Source organism: Geotrypetes seraphini, chromosome 4 (genome assembly GCF_902459505.1).
Source record: "Geotrypetes seraphini chromosome 4, aGeoSer1.1, whole genome shotgun sequence".
Classification (NCBI taxonomy): Eukaryota; Metazoa; Chordata; class Amphibia; order Gymnophiona; family Dermophiidae; genus Geotrypetes; species Geotrypetes seraphini.
The window spans coordinates 174,411,048-174,429,241 of NC_047087.1; the positions used below are offsets into that span (position 1 = coordinate 174,411,048).

Sequence of the window (18,194 nt, forward strand, 5' to 3'; positions counted from 1 at the left end):
CTGCAGACTTAAAATACTCAGTCAAGGGATCATAGTTCAGAATAATCCATTTTTGCAGAGAATCTTCCAAAGCCGACAGTCTTCTTGTGAATTGTATCCATTTACAAAGTTCTGCAGTGTAAAGTCTTCTCATGACGATCCTATAAATCCCATAGACTTACGTCCTCAATTTAATAGGAACTTCTCTCTCTTTGTTTTCAAATGCTCAGATACAATTTCTTAATTACTCATATGATCAGTTCTCATTGACCACAATTCACTTTGAAGATAAATTGAACTGTTTGGCACAGTTGGCATAGCACAGAGTGTTGCATTTGTCCTCATAGCTGCAGGAGGAAAGGCTGATAGCTACAAATCCATACAGCAAATTCCTCCAATAAACCACTTTAGTGATCATGTCAGCTTGCTACTCCAATATTATATTTTACAAAGCCAGTTGTCTTCCATAGCATCCCAATCAAAAGCTCCGTAGTTCAGAGCATTCTTACTATGACCCGGTAAATCCAACAATAGTATGCTTGCATTTTGTAACATTCCTCACTTTGAGCATTTTAACAACAGCGTCCGATGAGAAGAACCTTCAGGTTCACATTCTATAGCCAACATTCTTTAACTGTTACGTATCAATTACATTTATAAATAAACTGTCATTATATTTTATAGTATTGACAGAATCAAAGTAAAACAAAAATTAAAATAAACTATGTCATTAAGCATGTTTTTACACATTCATTGGCTGTTCCCATTGACTCAAATACACTTTTAGTTTTTCAGGATCATCAAAGCTAAATGATTTATTATCCACCGTTACCTTCATAATAGCAGAAATAGAGATTATTAAAGAGAGATCTTTTATAAAAAAAAAAAAAAAAACACCTTGAATATATGGAAAATAAGCAGAGAAGGAACAACTTAAGAATGTTGAATTTTCCTAAATCTCCAGTATTATCTCCAATTGAGATGGTGCGGAAATACTTCAGGGCAATATTGATGATCCCCCAAGAAAATTTACCACATATAACTGGGGCTCAATATTTATCTACAGGGAAGAAGCAAGATAGTTCAACCCTTATTGAAATTGAAGCAACAGAAAAGGGAGAAATTAACTTAATAATAATAATAATAACAGTTTATATACCGCAGTACCGTGAAGTTCTATGCGGTTAACAAAAGATTAAGCAAAGGTACAAATTGATTGACTTTAAGAGGGGTGGAAGAAAGAAAATTAATAGGACAGGAAATCCATTGTTGAGGTGAAAGTGATCAATAGGACAAGTTAATCACTATTGAGGGGAGAGAGATGAGTGGATCAGTTGTCTAGATGCTTTAGGAACAGGTGTGTTCTTAGACGTTTCTTAAATTCCTCATAAGTAGTGGGCGAAAGCAATTGTTCTAGGTCTTTACCCCACGATGCTGCCTATTGTGAGAGAAGGTGTTCATGGTGTTTTTTCAATTTACAACCTCTCACTGGGGGGGGGAAACGAAGTTGGAATGTGAGCTTCTCTTGTGTCTGTTGGCTGAGAAGGAGAAAAGGTCAGTTATGTATTTAGGGGCAAGTCCGTGTAGTGCTTTAAAGCAGAAGCAGGCGAATTTAAACTTTACGCGTGCCTCAATCGGCAGCCAATGCAACTGCCGGTAGTAGGGTGTCACGTGGTCAAATTTCTTTAGCACAAAGATCAGTCTGACTGCTGCATTTTGCATCAATTGTAAATGTTGCATATTCTTTTGGGAAATTGCCAAATAGGCGATGTTACAGTAGTCAAGTAGACTTAGTATGAGGGATTGGACCAGGGTTCTGAATGCCGATGTATTGAAATAAGCTTTAATGGATCTGAGTTTCCAGAGAGTAAAGAATCCCTTTCTGATTAAAGAGTCCACCTGGTCTTTCATGGTTAGGCATTGATCCAGAGTTATACCTAGTATTTTTTTGGTGGGCTGGATAGGGTAACTAAGTTTATTGATACATAGTGGTATTTTGGTGTCAAGCGGATGTGGTGAAGCAACGAAGAATGTCGTTTTTTCTGAATTAAGTTTGAGCCTAAAGTTTGTCATCCATTGCTCCATCACGTTTATGGCTTCTGAAGCTTTGGAAATAGTTTCAAAGACAGAATCAGCGAATAGGATGTTAATCGTAAAGTCATCTGCATAACTAAATAGTTTTATCCTCAGCTGGGTTAGTTGCGTGCCCAGTGAGGACAGAATTTTTGGAAAGTTCTCTGGAAGTGGTCACGGAGAGAACTACTCTCTTGGTGACATTTGCCTTGGAGCATGACAAAGATTTACTTTTTAGGTTATATTTTAGACATATGAACGATAAGTTCTTTGGTTCGACAATTTGGATTTTTCCTGACATTGCTCAAGTGACACAGAAAAGGAGAAAGGATTGTCTACTTTATAAACCCGGTGTTTTGGCACTGGGTGCATCCTTTATTTTGAAATTTCCGGCAAAGTGCTGTGTTTCACTACAGGGGAAAATAAATTTATTCTTTGAACCAAAGCAACTGTTGGAATTTATTGTGGCCAAAGAAGGGGTAGAGTGGTGATAAGTCCGATAGCCCCTCCAATAGTCTAAGTCCAGGCTATTGGGGTTTTCGATCAATGTCTCCTGAACTGTTCTTAAGATGAATGAAAAATTTCCTTGATAAGTAATTCTAAAACTTGGATCTTTACTTAATGTAGTGGACTAAATAATTAATAATTATTTTCTTTCCAACCAATATATATATATATATATATATATATATATATATGTATTCAAGTATTGATTTGCTTGTCTATAATTTGAAAAGTTGAATAAATAAACAAATTTTAAAAAAAAGACAAACAGGATGTCATGGATATAGTTAAGGGGAACGGTTAATCAGTAGGCTGGATTGGAAGGCAGAGTAATTTAAGGATTGAAAGCTATATCAAAAAGGTGGGTTTTCAGTTTGCTTTTAAACAAGGGAAGGGACATGATGGACAGGTTTCTACCTGACAAGACACAGCGAGACCCAGAAACCTGTAACAAGCATACTAGGTACACCACTGTGGTCACCTGGTATATTGGCACATGCATGCATATTTGTATGGGAGTCGGAAAGGGGATGGGGAATGGGTGGTCCAGGAGTTGTGGCTATTTGTCCTCTTATTTTTTTATTTTTTATCTAACTCTAAACGAATATGGTAACCCTAGCTAGACATTTTTACCCTTTGAAAATCCATTCATCCATTTATGTAACCTATGATTGCACTCCCACAATTCCCACTTGAACCACTGAAACTTACCATTAGCTGAATTATTTGGGAAAGGAGGTAAGGTATGAAGAGAAGAATATGTAGGTTTCTTACCTTCTGCTTCTCTCAAAGCTCGCTCGTGATCCTTCAGAGTTTCATATTCTTGGTTCAGACTTACAAAGTAGATATGATTTCGATTGTTGATTGCTTTGAGCAAACAAACAAGAGCTGAGGGAAAATTTTGAGCAAAAAGTGTTTCCAATCCATCAAATACGACTCCTTGATAGCAGTCACTTAGCTGGTAAGCAAAGGCCAAAAAAGATGAAAAATCAGTTAATATAATATCTTTGAATCTCAGTTGACAAAGAAATATTTAGTGCAAACACTCAGGAAGAATAATTTGGCAGATTCACTGTTCTATTTCAGAGATATTGGAGAAAAAAGGGACATGTATTATTGTTTCAATAAAGAAGAGAAAGGCAATTATCAAACTGGTCATCTGAAAAGTGCTCATTTCCATGCAACAAAAACTATCCCCCTCTTCCACGAAACCATGCTAGAGTTTTTTAGCGCAGAGAGCCGCGCTGAATGGCCTGTGCTGCTCCCGACGCTCATAGAGTTCCTATGAGCGTCGGGAGCAGCGCGAGCCATTCAGCATGGCTCTCTGTGCTAAAAACTGCAAGTGCAGTTTCGTAGAATAGGGGGTATGTGTTCTGTGGAATATTAAATATCCCCCTTTTATCAAGCTGTGCTAGAGGTTTTTAGCACAGGCCAGTGAGTTAAGTGCTCTGACACTCATAGGAATTCCATGAATGTCCAAGCATTTCACCACATTAGTACGTGCTAAAAACCTCTAGCACTGTTTGATAAAAGGGGCCCTGTATTTCTAGCTGCAATAAGAATAAACATTCCTGGGGCATGTAGATTGCATTTTCAATGTGTATGTGCATTACCCATTAAAAATACATACAGAAAAAGTAGATGCAAAGTATAAAGTACTTATGTGGCAAATTTCAGGGTGAAAGCTAAGTGATTTCTGAATGTTATTCTTAATATGTCAATTGTTTTTTTTATATTTTACGTTTAGCTATCTGATATCTGCTCTCTAGATTTTGATTGCTTTGTTAATTTGTGCTGTCAGCATATTTTGCTGGCTGTGATGCTCTATTTTGTCAACTAACCGAGACCAAAAAACAAAACCACAATTAAAAAAACCCCAAAACTCTCTCACTCACACTCTGCCCATTTCTTTTTTTTTTTTTAAGTTCAATCAGTTTTATTAGCATTTTGTTATAGAATATACAACACAGATCTCATGTTCATAATATGTCAGTGCAAAGTGTAAATACAGGCGGTCCATGACATAGCAACAAAAACAGTATACAAAAATGGTAATAACATAACCCAACTAAAAAGCTATCAGTCGTGTGTACAGGCTTTTCAAACTGTCTCTTGCCTTTCACACTGCTAAATTTTGGAGATTTTTTTTAAAATTCTCAACTAGTGCACTGCTGGAAATCTCTTTAAAGTTAATTATTTTCTTCAATCATATCTCCCCTCAGCTGTCTCTTTTCCAAACTGAACAGCCCTAACCTCTTTAATCTTTCCTTATTTGAGAGTTCCATCCCCTTTATCATCTTGAGCCACTCTTCTTTAAACTTTTTCTAGTTTACGATCTGTATTCCACTTACAAAGAGATGGTTTGGATAGGCTGGAGTGAGCTTCAAAGGCAACTCCAGTAGCTGGAACTTACGGACAGTACTGGGCAGACTTTATGGTCCAAGGCCCAGAAATAACCAAGAAAAAAAGAAAATTTAATCATGAATTTATAATGTATGTAAATATTGGGCTCCAGTTATGGTGCATGGGTTTGAATGTATCTGAGAAGCTGAAAGCTATGCTATTGGTTGTTTCGCTACCAGCAGGGCCTCCCAAGGCCAACAGATTTCAGCAGAGATGTCAGACTAATGATGTACCATCCATCTGGGCAGCAGCAGATGGGTAGTGTTGGAGGCGGAGGATTAGAACTGAACATAAACAAGACGAAGATCATGAACACGGAGAAATGATGAAGATTTTGAGCTTGAAAGCGATTGAAATCCTTTACAACTTCTATTCTATATCCTAGTCTTTTTTGTAAACAAAGTAGCAACTAGCAGGAAAGAAATACTCTGCACAATAGCATTTGGTCAACTCTTCTTTTTTTTATTATCCTTTATTCGTTTTTGACATCAAATACATAGTGCAAACATATGAACAATCAAGTAATATAACATACTGCACTCTATTCCAACAAATAATATAAAGATTTTAAACTCTCCCCCCAACCTAACCTTCCCCCCACCCCACCTGGACGTGCATAGCATTTGGTCAACTCTTCAATGAAGGCTCTCGACAAAGTATTCAATGGCAAGGAAATAACACTCCATACGAAGATCAGACTTGTCCACACACTCATTTTCTCACTGGTAAAGTACAAATGTGAAAGCTGGATACTACGGAAACAAGACAGAAAGAAGATATACTCATTTGAGCTTTGGTGCTAGAGAAGGATTTTGTGTGTGCATGGACTGCCAGAAGAACTAACAAATCGATTCTGGAAGAGATCAAACTGGCTATGTCACTCGAAGCCCAAATGATAAAGTTATATCTGTCTTATTTTGGTCACACCATCAGAAGAGAAAGATCATTGGAAAAGGTCATCATGTTTGGGAAGATGAAAGAACTAGGTGAAGAGGATGATCTGCAATCAGATGGCTAGATAGGTTGAAAACAACCATGGGGATAACACTGGAGGACCTTACCGGACTAGTACAAAATCAATTTCTTTTTAGATTTGTAATTCATCAAGTCACTAGGACTCAAACATGAGTCAATGGCACCTAACACAAATATTGGGCAGAATGAATGAATCGTTCAGGTCTTTATCTGCTGTCATTTACTATATTACTATGTTTTGCAGGCCCCAGTTGAATACTAGACCAGACCCCCATAAGGGATGCAAATGCCTTTTGCTCCACCAATTCTGGTCCCTCCTCCATCCCCAGAAGAAGATGAAGTTTCCATCCTTGATCATCTCTCCCTTCCACCCCAATAGGCAAGATCCCCCTTCCGTTTCCCTCCCTTAAAATCAATATGCATTCCTTCCCCCTACTTACCTTACTCCCAAATGCCCCCTAGGCCTACCTACATGAAAGTGGCTCCTGCAACCTTCACTGGCAGCTTTGCAGTACTTAGGAGTACTGCAAGATGCCACAATAGGTCATGGTAGACATTTTTGTGAAGCAGCTGCTGGGAGTGAGTGGGGTTCTCTCCTGCCCCCACTGGACCACAGGAACTTCAGGTAGGTCTATCTTGCTCCCTTTCAATCCATTCAAAATTCTGCCACATGATTTATATTCCACCAGTGTCATTAAACTCATATTAGCCCTATTCTCAAGTCACTTCATTGGTTCCCTATTCACTTCCTCATTCAGTTCAAACTCCTCTTATTGATTTACAAGTGCATTCAGTCTGCAGCTTCTCAGTATCTCTCATCTCTCCAGAAACTCCTCAGTATCTCTCATCTCCCCAGAAACTCCGTTCATTGGGTAAGTCTCTCTGATCTGTTCCCCAGAAATTATGAAAACAGCTCCATTAGAATTTAAACTAACTTTGTTGAATTATTTGACCGATAAGTTAAAAATTGGAAAATTCCTTACTAATAATGATCACATTATAATAACCCCAATTCCCCAAAATCGTAAAGATTAATTAGCATCAGTAATCAACTATAGACCAGTAGCATCCATTCCATTTTTTGTAAAAATCATGGAAGGATTGGTACATACCCAACTGATGGAATATCTTGACCAGTTCTCTCTTTTACATGAAACTCACTGAGACAGTAATTGCAGCCATCTTGGATAATTTACGTTTATTCTTTAGTAGGGGCCTTAATGCCCTGATTATGCAATTTGATATGAGCTCTACCTTTGATCTAGTAGACCATGGGAAATTGTTACAATGCTTAGATGCACTTGGTATCAGAGGAGAGGTGCTAGACTGGTTCCGAGGTTTCCTTATGTCTTGCACCTATCAAGTACGTTTTAATTACAATCTCTCCAATACCTGAAGTAATCCATCTGGCATTCCGCAGGAGTCACCATTATCCCCATTGCTTTTCAAAGTTTACATGTCATCATTAGGTGCGCAACTGATCCAGTTGGGGATAAAAGTATTCAGTTACACAGACGACTTTACGATCATTATCTCATTCGCTACCTCTCTTTCTGAAGTTACTCCTATGGCAACAGAAGTACTAGACTTGATGGAAAAATGGATGACTGAATTTAGACTGAAGCTTAACTCAGAAAAACCAAAATTCTTTGTAGCTTCATCTCACCCACTTGATACAAAAACATCACTGTGCATCAATAAACTTAGCTATCCTATTCAACCTTCTATGAAGGTTTTGGGTGTAATATTGGACCAGGGCCTAACCATGAAAAACCAGGTGGACTCTTTGGTTAGAAAGGGTTTCTTTACTCTCTGGAAGCTTCGGTCCATCAGAGCATATTTTGATGCTTCATCATTCAGAATTCTAGTTCAATCCCTTATACTGAGCCAACTTGACTACTGTAATATCGCCTATCTGGCAATTACCCACAAAAATATGCAGCGATTACAACTGGTGCAAAATGAAGCGGTCAAACTGATTTTTGGGTTGAAGAAGTTTGACCATGTGACTCCTTCCTACCGACTCCTACATTGGCTGCCGATGGAGGCACATGTGAAGTTTAAGTTCAGATGTTTCTGCTTTAAGGTACTGTTCAGTTTAGCCCCTAAATATATAACTGACTTTTTCTCCTTCCCAACCAACAGACATAAGAGAAGCTCACACCTGAATTTTGTATCTCCACCGGTTAAAGGATGTAAATTCAAAAGTCATCATCAACATCTTTTCTCATATCAAGCAGCATTAAGGGGTAAAGACCAGGAACAATTACTTATGCTTGCTAATACTTTATGGGGAATTCAGGAGACACCTAAAAACATATCTGTTCCTGAAGTACTTAGGCAGTTGATTTGTACAATCTTTTCCACAATAACTGATCTCTAGAGCCACTATTCACTAGTTTTAACTTGCCAGTTCTACTCAATTTGAAGCATTTTTAATCATTGTAAACCACATAGAACTTCACGGTCCTGCGGTATATAAACTGTTATTATTATTATTATCTGTACTCTTCTCCTCTACTGCCAACTCCAGACTCCATTCCTTCTATCTTAATGCACTGTATGCCTGGAATCTAGGGCTAAAAGCCCACTTTTGTGAGACTGAGGCTACTTTAATTCCTAACTCCTACTCACTTGTAAAGTGCCCGTGTCTATTTTAATCATTCCCACCATAACAAATTCCATAATTTCTTATTTGTCCTGTTTTGGTTAGATTGTAAGCTCTGTTGAGCAGGGTCTGTCTCTGACGTGTCTAATGTACAGCACTATGTATGTCTAGCAGCACTATAGAAATGATAAGTAGAAGTAGTAGCAGTTTAGGTAGGCCTGAGGAAGGGCTATTGTGAGAAGAGAAGAGAAAGGAATGCATATGGAGTTGGGAAAGTTAGATCTTGCTCATCAGAAGAGGTGGAAGGCAGGACTGGAAGCTGTCCTTGTTTGGGAAGCAGAATGGGATACATGGAGGGAGGATCAGTGGGGCTACACCTTGCTCTGGGGAAGGCAATACATAGCTCTAACCGGCTCTTGGACAGGTTGACTACCCATCCCATTGACTGCAGGAACTCCACAACCTGAGCTGTAACCTGGGAACTCTCCTGAAAAGACTTTGCTTGGATCAACCAGTCATCATGATAGGGGTGAACCAGAATGCTCTCCTTGCGCAAGGCCGCCGCCATGACCACAATAATCTTGGTGAATGTCCACAGAGCTGTGACCAAACCAAAAGAAAGCGTGTATCGGAACATGCAATAGGCCTCCGTCAGATTGAGAAAGGTCAGAAATTCCCCCAGCTGAACCACCAGAATGACAGATCTCAGGGTCTCCATGTGAAAAGACAGAACTCGCAGAGCTTTGTAGACCCCCTTCAGATCCAAGATAGGCCGAAAAGTCCCCTCTTTCTTGGGCACCACGAAGGAAATAGAATACTGAATGATGCCACATTCCTGCAGAGGCACAGGCACTACTGCTTTGAGATCTAACAATCTTTGAAGCACCTGACGAAAGGCCCACTTCTTCCATACCACCTGACAAGGAGAAGCGAGAAAGTGATCTGGCAAGGAGCGGGAAAACTCCAGAGCATAACCGTAACAAATCACCTCCAGGACCCACTGATCTGTTGTGATCTCGGCCCACACCTGGTAAAAGTCTCGCAACCGATTGTCCACCGGAACGAAGGGAGGCGTCAGCAAGGAGTCATTGGGCAGGATGGGTGGCGGGGGAACCGGCGGAAGAATCATGTCCTCCCCCCCCCGAAAGAACTGCATGCGCTGAAAGAAATGGCCCCAGGGAGGCCCAGAGGAGGGAAGGAAAGAAGCAGCTCCTTGACCAGGGTGATATCTGTGGAAATCACGCAAACTCCCCCGAGCAATGCCACCCCAAGTAGGTGGGCGGGCACGGTCTTCAGGAAGATGAGGCACCTTAGAGTCCGTTAAAGTCTGAACCAACTTGTCCAAATCCTCGCCAAACAAATAAGACCCCCAGTTCAAAACGTTTTGTCAGTTTAGCCTTAGATGCCGCATCCGCCGACCAAGCCCGGAACCACAAGGTACAATGAGCAGCCACCCCGAGAGCCATGGACTTGGCCAACGTTCAAAACAGGTCATACAAGGAATCAGAGAGATAAGAAGAACACATCTCAATTTTGGCTACTTCCTGTTTCACCAAGGACCAGTCACCAGACTCACGATCAAGGACATGCTCGGCCCACCAAAAACAACCCCAAGTTACCAGACCGCCACAAATCACTAAATGGACTGCAAGGGCAGTGACATCAAAATTCTGCTTAAAGAGGGACTCTAATTTATGCTCCTCAGAATCCCTCACGGCTGAGCCCCCCTCAACGGGCACCGTATGCCGCTTCGCAATGGCCGAGACCATCACGTCCACCACCAGTGACTTCAAGGTATCCCTATCCCCCTCTGGGATGGGATACAGGCAAGCCACAGAACTCACAAAATGAAAGGGCACCTCCGTCACTTTCCACTGCACAAGCACAATATCCTGAAAATCCTAATGCACAGGAAAAGAGTGTGGTGTTGAGCAAATCCCCCGAAGCAGAGGTTCCACCACACATGGGAGCTCCGCATCTTCCTTGAAATGCAACACTGAGGAGACCTGAAGAATAAGCTCCTGGAGTTCTTCCCGCTGAAAGATGTGCACCACCGACGCATCCTCATCAGCTGAAGGAACAGAAAAACTGCCGCCAGCAGCATCCATCAACCCTATGGAACCAGGTCCTCATCAAGAGAAAACTGCTCCCCATAGAAAAAAAATCAGCGTCCCAAGAGACCCTCAGCCGCTTGGATGAGAGAGGAGGAGATGGGGACGAAACCAGCGCTGAGGGGGCCAAACTGGAGTGGACACAAAGGGAATCCCCCCCAGACCCCCGGGGTGGAAGCAGGACCCTCAGCCACCTCAAGATAAGCCTTACACAAGGTGAAAACAAAATCAGGGGAAAAAACCCCTGGCAGCCCAATGGGACTCACTGCCAAAGTAAAAGACTCAGCAGAAACCTGCCCCTAACTCTCCAATATAGGGGGAAGGTCACCTGAGGCTGCAGACAAAATGGAGGTGCTTCTCACCAAAATCAGAGCAAAGCCCGCTGAAAAACATGCCCCAGAGGCCTATAGCGGCTGAGAAGGCTGAACCGTCCCAGCCGCTAAAGCATGCAAGCCGACAGCAGCAGTAAGGGTGTCTCCAGCAGCATTGGCGGTAAGGGAAACCTTATTTCACTGACTGCCGGTGGCTGGGAGAATCCTTGTGTGGGTGGCGAGGGAAGCCCGGGCTTCCCCGCTGTGAGCTGCTGGCGTGCGAGGCACTCGTGAGGGGGATCCCTGGATGCTGCACCGAAGCCAACAAGGATTCCCCTTCACGGCGGCCGGTACACTGCAAGCACAGGCCGGCCACATCGACCTCGTGTCTGGAGCACAATGAGCACTTTTTCCCTTTAAAAGTGCTCATTGCGCAATACGTGACCTAGATAAGGGAAAAAGTGCTGGTTAGCAATTAAAAGCAATAACAATGAACTGAAGCCTCCCTTCAGACCGGCACTGCCTCAGGATTTTTTTTTTTCTGTCAGAGCAGACTCCACTGGCTCTCTAAGCCATATGCCTTGCTGGTATCGGTGGCAAGGCTTACAGCTGAGGCACCTCTAGAAAGATTTTGGGGCGGTGGAGGAAATGGGGGAAGGGACTCAACTCAACCTGTTGAGTGTGACACCCCTGAGCTCGGATGGACCTCCGAAAGGGTTTTCCCAAGTTCAATCCAGCATCAAACAGGGGCAAGAAGGCCACTAAACAACTTCCAACAGGCCTACACTAACCATTTTCAGGGAAGACTGGCACAGCTTACCACACTGCTGAGACTGAGAACAGACTGCTTAGACTAGAGGGAAGCACAGCTATTAGTATTACAGCTAAAGTTTTGTCTCAGTCTCCACCTGCTGCTCATGGTGAGCTATTACCCATCAGTGAACTGTACCGTTCTGGAGAGATGCTAAAGAAATGGCACTTGCTTTCCCTTATTGAAACTTAGCATAACAGGACAGATCCAGTTATATAGGCACAACCACTTACATTAAATACAGAGCTGGTATATTGATACATAAGATTGATCTATTCAGTAAAGGCAACAAATGCACTTATATGCTTTAACAAAATCATCCCAAAGAAAGTTAGAACACACATTTATATTTCTCTGAAGCACATGTGATTGTGTGCATGTATAAACTGGTAAGAACTGATGCATATACATAGATTTTATGCATATATAAATACTAATTCTACCCCAACCTGGCTTTTTTTCTCCCCCTAGAATGCCTATACATATATCATGTAAAGCTAGGTGCTGTGAGTCTGTGTGCCTACTTTGTATGTGTATATACTCCCAGGCAATTTTGTAAGAACACATGAGTAAATAAAACATTATTCTGTATGTTCAGGTCATATATAAAATGACTTGCATTAAGTCTAAAGCATTTTCAATTATTATATGCTGATAATATTTTATTCCACTATGGGGCTCATTTTCAAAAAAAAAAAAAAAAAAAAGGCAAAAAAATGGCAAAAAGTAGCATGTGGATGTATGTGGGGTCTTTTTTTTAACTAAAACATCTAAATTGCCATTTTCAAAATACATTTTTAGATGGTTTTCTATGCTGTTCCTCTGCAGTATGTTTCTTTTTGGGCGTGTTCACTTTTTTTCACTACTCAAGTTTTGAATATTTTAATTCCCTCATTAGCACTTTTTCAAGTTATTTATTCTATATAACATTTTATTCTAGCAATAGCATTTTTTTGCCACAGATACCTTATTCAACTCACCCTTGGGAGGTTATATGCCATATCTCGGGGATTTAAGATTGCAAGGGACAGTTTGGTGATTTATTTTTCCATTTTTGTGGATTTGTTTTTTGGCCATGGACAAATATGATGTATGAGGCAGCAATCTTTATCCAGATATTATCTGGATGATGCTAGTCATCGCAAAGTTACTGCCTGAGCCTTATACCGGGCACCTTTCACATGGCTCATACTGATGTCCATTAAATAAATAAATAATAAAAAATAATTAATATATATATAAATATAAAAAATAAAAAACTACAGTTAAAAAATAAAAATATATACAAATCCACAACAAACTTGATAGTATTATTTTGTTTAAGGGTTGGGGTTTATAGTCACATATATATAACAATTTTTCTAGATCATTTATTTATTAGCAATCTGTCCTTTTCAATCTTTTTTCCTGTTTTGAACAAATGTTGACTGTGGACCAATTTTTGTTAGATAAACGTCAAGGTGGCATGCTGGGGAAATGTTTTGGACAGGATTAGGGTGGACATATGATTTGGATGTTTTTCTGTAGTAATGAAACATTGCAGAAAATATTTAGGGCAAAACGGGCGCTGAGTTACAATTGTTTCAGTAATGAATAAGTGCCAGAAAGGTGCCTAAACAGACCAGACGATCACCGAAGGCATGAAGACAATGGTTCCCCCCCCCCTTACTCCTCTAGTGGTAACAGACCCAGTCCCACCCCCCAAATATTTGAATGAAACAGTACATATAAGTCAGTAAGTCTGCTTTAGATGTTATGGCTAGTCCTATTAGAGCAGCAAGCAAGTCTCTGAGTAGCCTAGTAGTCGGTGAGTTGACTACAGATGTGAGTGTCATACAAAGCAAAAAACAAGTGTGAACACCAATCTCAAAAAATTAGTGCTGCATTTTTTTATTTTTGTGATGCTGCAGGTAGATATTCAAAAGTGACTGTTTAATATATTAGGAGTTTTTGACCAGTGATTGATACCATACTTGCATGATTAGAAAACACTTGTTCTTCATCAAGGTTTCCAGCGGAGTCTCTGAGGTCTTTTCTCCCTATTCACATTTATATGTATTTATATTTTCACATGTGAACCTAGTTAGTAATTCATTTTGAACAAAGCATTTTTTGAGGTTAGTGACCCAAGCCCATATCCCACTCTAATTAGTATACCTGTTGTGGAAAGTGTGAGTCCTACAAAATCTACCTAAAACTTACTGTCCTGACATATAGGTGACACCAGCAGGCATAAGGGTTATTGGGGTGGTATATAGTTGGGTACAGTAGGTTTTAGATGAGTTTTGGAGGGCTCACCATACATAGTAATGAGATTATGATGAGATTTGTACCTGGGACATTTTATGTGAAGTGCACTGTAGTGCCCCCTAGGGTGCCCCACAGCTCTGCTGGGATGTCTGTGCGTTTTACATTTGGATTTTTTTTTCCCAAAAATGGTTCATAAAGATAGATGCACCGAGGACAAACATATATATATATATTTTTTAAATCTTTATTTATTTTCAAATATTACAACAAGTGTATAATAGTCAATCAGAAAAATTTTAACTAATCACTTGACAAACTTACTTATACTCCTTAAAATATATAAATATAAAAGAATCCCCACCCACCCACCCATTTATTAATAATAAACAATTATCAATTATTATCAATCCCACTCCCACCCCCCCTATATCTTATCTGATACTAAGGTGTTTAAGGTGTCTGATCATTAGAATAAATAATCAATGGCCCCCAAATCTTTTTAAACTTATGATAATTTCCTTGTTGCATGGCAAGCACCCTCTCCATTTTATAAATATGACATACTGAATTCCACCAAAAAGTATAATTAAGTTTAGTGTAATCTTTCCAATTTCCAGTAATCTGCTGAATGGCAACCTCTGTCAATATTAATAAAAGAAGGAAAAATTATGTTCTTACCTGTTAATTTTCTTTCCCTTAGACGCAGCAGATGAATCCAGAGACCAATGGGATAGCTCACATCTACCAGCAGGCGGAGATAGAGAAACTGATTAACAGGTGGTCCTATTGGCTGGCACTCCTCCTGTCTCATCAGTATAGCTCCTTGCCCAAGCACACGTAACCAGCAAAAGGCATAGCATGTAAAAAACTTCTTTCCCATAACAAATCTCAAAATGCAATAATACAGAAAACAACCTGCCATAATAACAAACTGCGAGTTGCAAAAGAAAAAACCGAGAGACAATATCCAGAAAGGGTGGGGCTCTGGATTCATCTGCTGCGTCTAAGGGAAAGAAAATTAACAGGTAAGAACATAATTTTTCCTTCCCTAGCAAAAGCAGCAGATGAATCCAGAGACCAATTGGATGTAGCAAAGCAATCCTCAATCTGGGTGGGAAGCAAACGCCGCCTCCGCAACAACCGAAGCACAAAACGCCCCTACCGCATGCGCCCCCACTTCCAAGCAGAAATAAGGAGAGAAAGCACGCTCGGAAGACTAATGAGCTGCGAGACAAATCTCCTCCAAGGAAAAAACCACTGGGCCGAGCCCAAGAAGTAGCCATCGCTCCAGCGGAATGGTCATGAAGTTCTTTCGCCAATCGCTTCCCTGCCAGCAAGCAAGCATAAAGAATGTCCTCCTGGACCCATTGAGCGATGGAGGCTTCGGACGCCACCAAACTTTGAAGGCGTCCCTTGAAGAATGAAAAAAGGAGATATAAACAACTAAAAGTCGTAAGAAACCGAGCTCACAGAGAACGCTACGTTCATATCAAAAAATGCAGTGAATAAAAGCACTGTTCCCAATTTCCCCTCCCAGGAAGAAGGAAGGAAAAGTGAGCATGACATAAAAGAAAGGATTTTCATTCACTTTCAGCAGGGAGATATGGTCTCACTGCCTTACCACCTTCATTCAAAAAAATTTTTTCAGTGTTTGTTCAATGTTCCTCAGCGGGCCACCACACACTCAAGCATTCTCATTGTGTATGGCTTTATGCTCCCACTCCTCATTGGAACAAAATGCTGTTTAAATATTATACTTATTTTACTTATTTTACAAATACTAAGATTACTTAGCTTTAGGCTTTAAGCAAGACGCTGTGCAGGGGAGTTAGTGTGAAAACACCGACATGTTGGCATCTCGTTTGGACGCTATGGCGGTCGAATGTTTGTGAGAGGGAGTTGGAGCCTTGAAAAAGCCCCACTTACTAACACGGGCGAAACATGTCGGTGTTTTCACACTAACTCCCCTGCACAGCGTCTTGCTTAAAGCCTAAAGCTAAGTAATCTTAGTATTTGTAAAATAAGTAAAATAAGTATAATATTTAAACAGCATTTTGTTCCAATGAGGAGTGGGAGCATAAAGCCATACACAATGAGAATGCTTGAGTGTGTGGTGGCCCGCTGAGGAAAATTGAACAAACACTGAAAAAATTTTTTTGAATGAAGGTGGTAAGGCAGTGAGACCATATCTCCCTGCTGAAAGTGAATGTGTTTTGTATTTATTCATTCTAAATTAATTTAAATACAGTGCCTAGTCTACATAAAAGAAAGGATGACACCCCCCTAGAAAGAAATAATGGTACCATCCGAACTGATACCCCATATTTCGGAAATCAGAAATAGGAATCCCCGTTGAACAAGGCCTGCAACATAGAAAACTGCAGAGCTGAAGCCATGGCCACAAGAAACCCCATGTTCAATGGCACAGCCCTTTAGAGTCCCAAAAGACAAGGATGAAATGAAGCCTTCGGTATACTGAGAAGTACGTGAAGATTGTACTCCAAACCGGGCTTTCTAAGAGGCGCATGAATATACCGCACTCTGTTTAGGACCTGAACTACATGAAGCTGAGAAGTAAGCGAAGAGCAATATACCTAGCCCTTGTAACAAGCTAAGAATGGCACTAGAAGCTGAAGGGAATTGAACGCTAAGCCCTCGGCAATGCACCTGTGCCAAAAAGGAACTCTGGAGTGGTTCAAACGTTAAGAAGCACCCAAGAAAGGAAAAACCTCCAAAAGGAAGCAGAAGCCACAGGAGAAGACGTCCGTAGCACCTGGATAAGAGAAGAAACAACCTGCTTCGCATAATCCTTACACGTCAGCCAAGATTTTTCAAAAACCTAGGTCGTAATACTAAAGTAGTACAAATATCCATGTTGAACGGACCCTAGGCGAGCAAAGCCGGAGATACCAGGAAACTTCTTAGTCCGGCTGTCGAAAGACTCATCAAATCCGCAAAGTAAGGATGGCGCTGCCAATCCAGAGATTCTACAAATACTGTGCCCGGAAAGCGAGCTCGAGGTGGCAAATCCAAGCCATCATCAGCCAGCGGAAAACACTGAAAAAGAGAAGGCAGAAGCGAGAAAGGAGCCATGCAGCTATCCCCTCTAACTCCCACTCCCTGGGCCCACCGAAGAAGCTAGGAAGCTTAGAATTGAGAGACGAGGCCATGAGGTCTAGGTCAAGCAGATCTCACTTCCATAAAAAGAGCTAGAACGCTTGAGCCACAAATCTCAATAACCAGGATGCAGAAGATTACACTATTACTAACATGCACACTTTCCAGAGCGTACACAGCGCTGTACACTGTAACATACAAGAAATGGGCCATGTTCAGATTCCGCGGAGAGAAAGTCTATCCAAACTCATCCTGATCCATAAAAGGATCTGCCAATAGAAGACGAAGATGAGAGTCCATCCATTGAAGCAGAACAACTTCACCTGCCAATGAGTACAACACTTACTGCCCAAGCAGTAGAGAAATACCCCCATCCTAATACTGACCAAAAGGACCCTCAGCGGCAATCCGGAAGAATGATCTGAAGCTCCAGAAAGGTAGCCTGACCCTGCTCAAGAGCAGAAGAATGAACAAGTACTGAGTCGCCTCTGAAGACCAGACTCCAGGAGCTGAGGATGGAAGCCACGGAGCCCCCCAACCCGACAGCCCGGGATGGTCGGTGGTCATGAGATAGTCCAGCAAAGACCGAGGCATGCCTTGAAAAGAGAAATCGCGCTGAGCCACCAAATCATATAGAGTGATGCAGGAGGAGCATACCAAATAATTGGTGCCCTGAGATACCGGGAACCACCGGAACAAAAGCGACTGCTGTAGCGTAAGAAGGGGAAAGCAAGCCGAAGTCCCCAGTGAAGTCAGCAATATGGATCCCAGAAACTGTACAGAATCCCATACTCTTGGTCATGGTAAGCGAAGAAGAATACCAATCTGAGACCGAGAACCCACGCCCAAGTCTCCGGAAAGAAACACATGTCTCTCCTATATGAATAAAAACATCACCCCGATATACCTATAAATAGTACAGGAGAAAAGAGTGCTGTGCAAATCAAAGATGCACGTGTAAAGAACTGAGGAAAAGATATCACCCTTTTCGTGTCAGTCAAATGGCCCGACTGGAAGTCATCCGAATCAAGCAGGCAGACAAGAAGAAATTA

The 18,194-nt window shown here is 41.2% G+C and overlaps 1 protein-coding gene across 6 annotated transcripts in view; it reads right to left on the bottom strand.

Moving 5' to 3' along the window:
* HYDIN (HYDIN axonemal central pair apparatus protein) overlaps positions 1 to 18,194 on the bottom strand; it is a 1,718,235-nt gene that overhangs the window by 670,879 nt on the left and 1,029,162 nt on the right. For all 6 annotated transcript variants that reach the window (XM_033943280.1, XM_033943278.1, XM_033943277.1 and 3 more), the window contains one exon: positions 3,331 to 3,514. In XM_033943280.1, the coding sequence (XP_033799171.1) occupies positions 3,331 to 3,514 (184 nt within the window). The remainder of the gene's footprint in view (positions 1 to 3,330; positions 3,515 to 18,194) is intronic.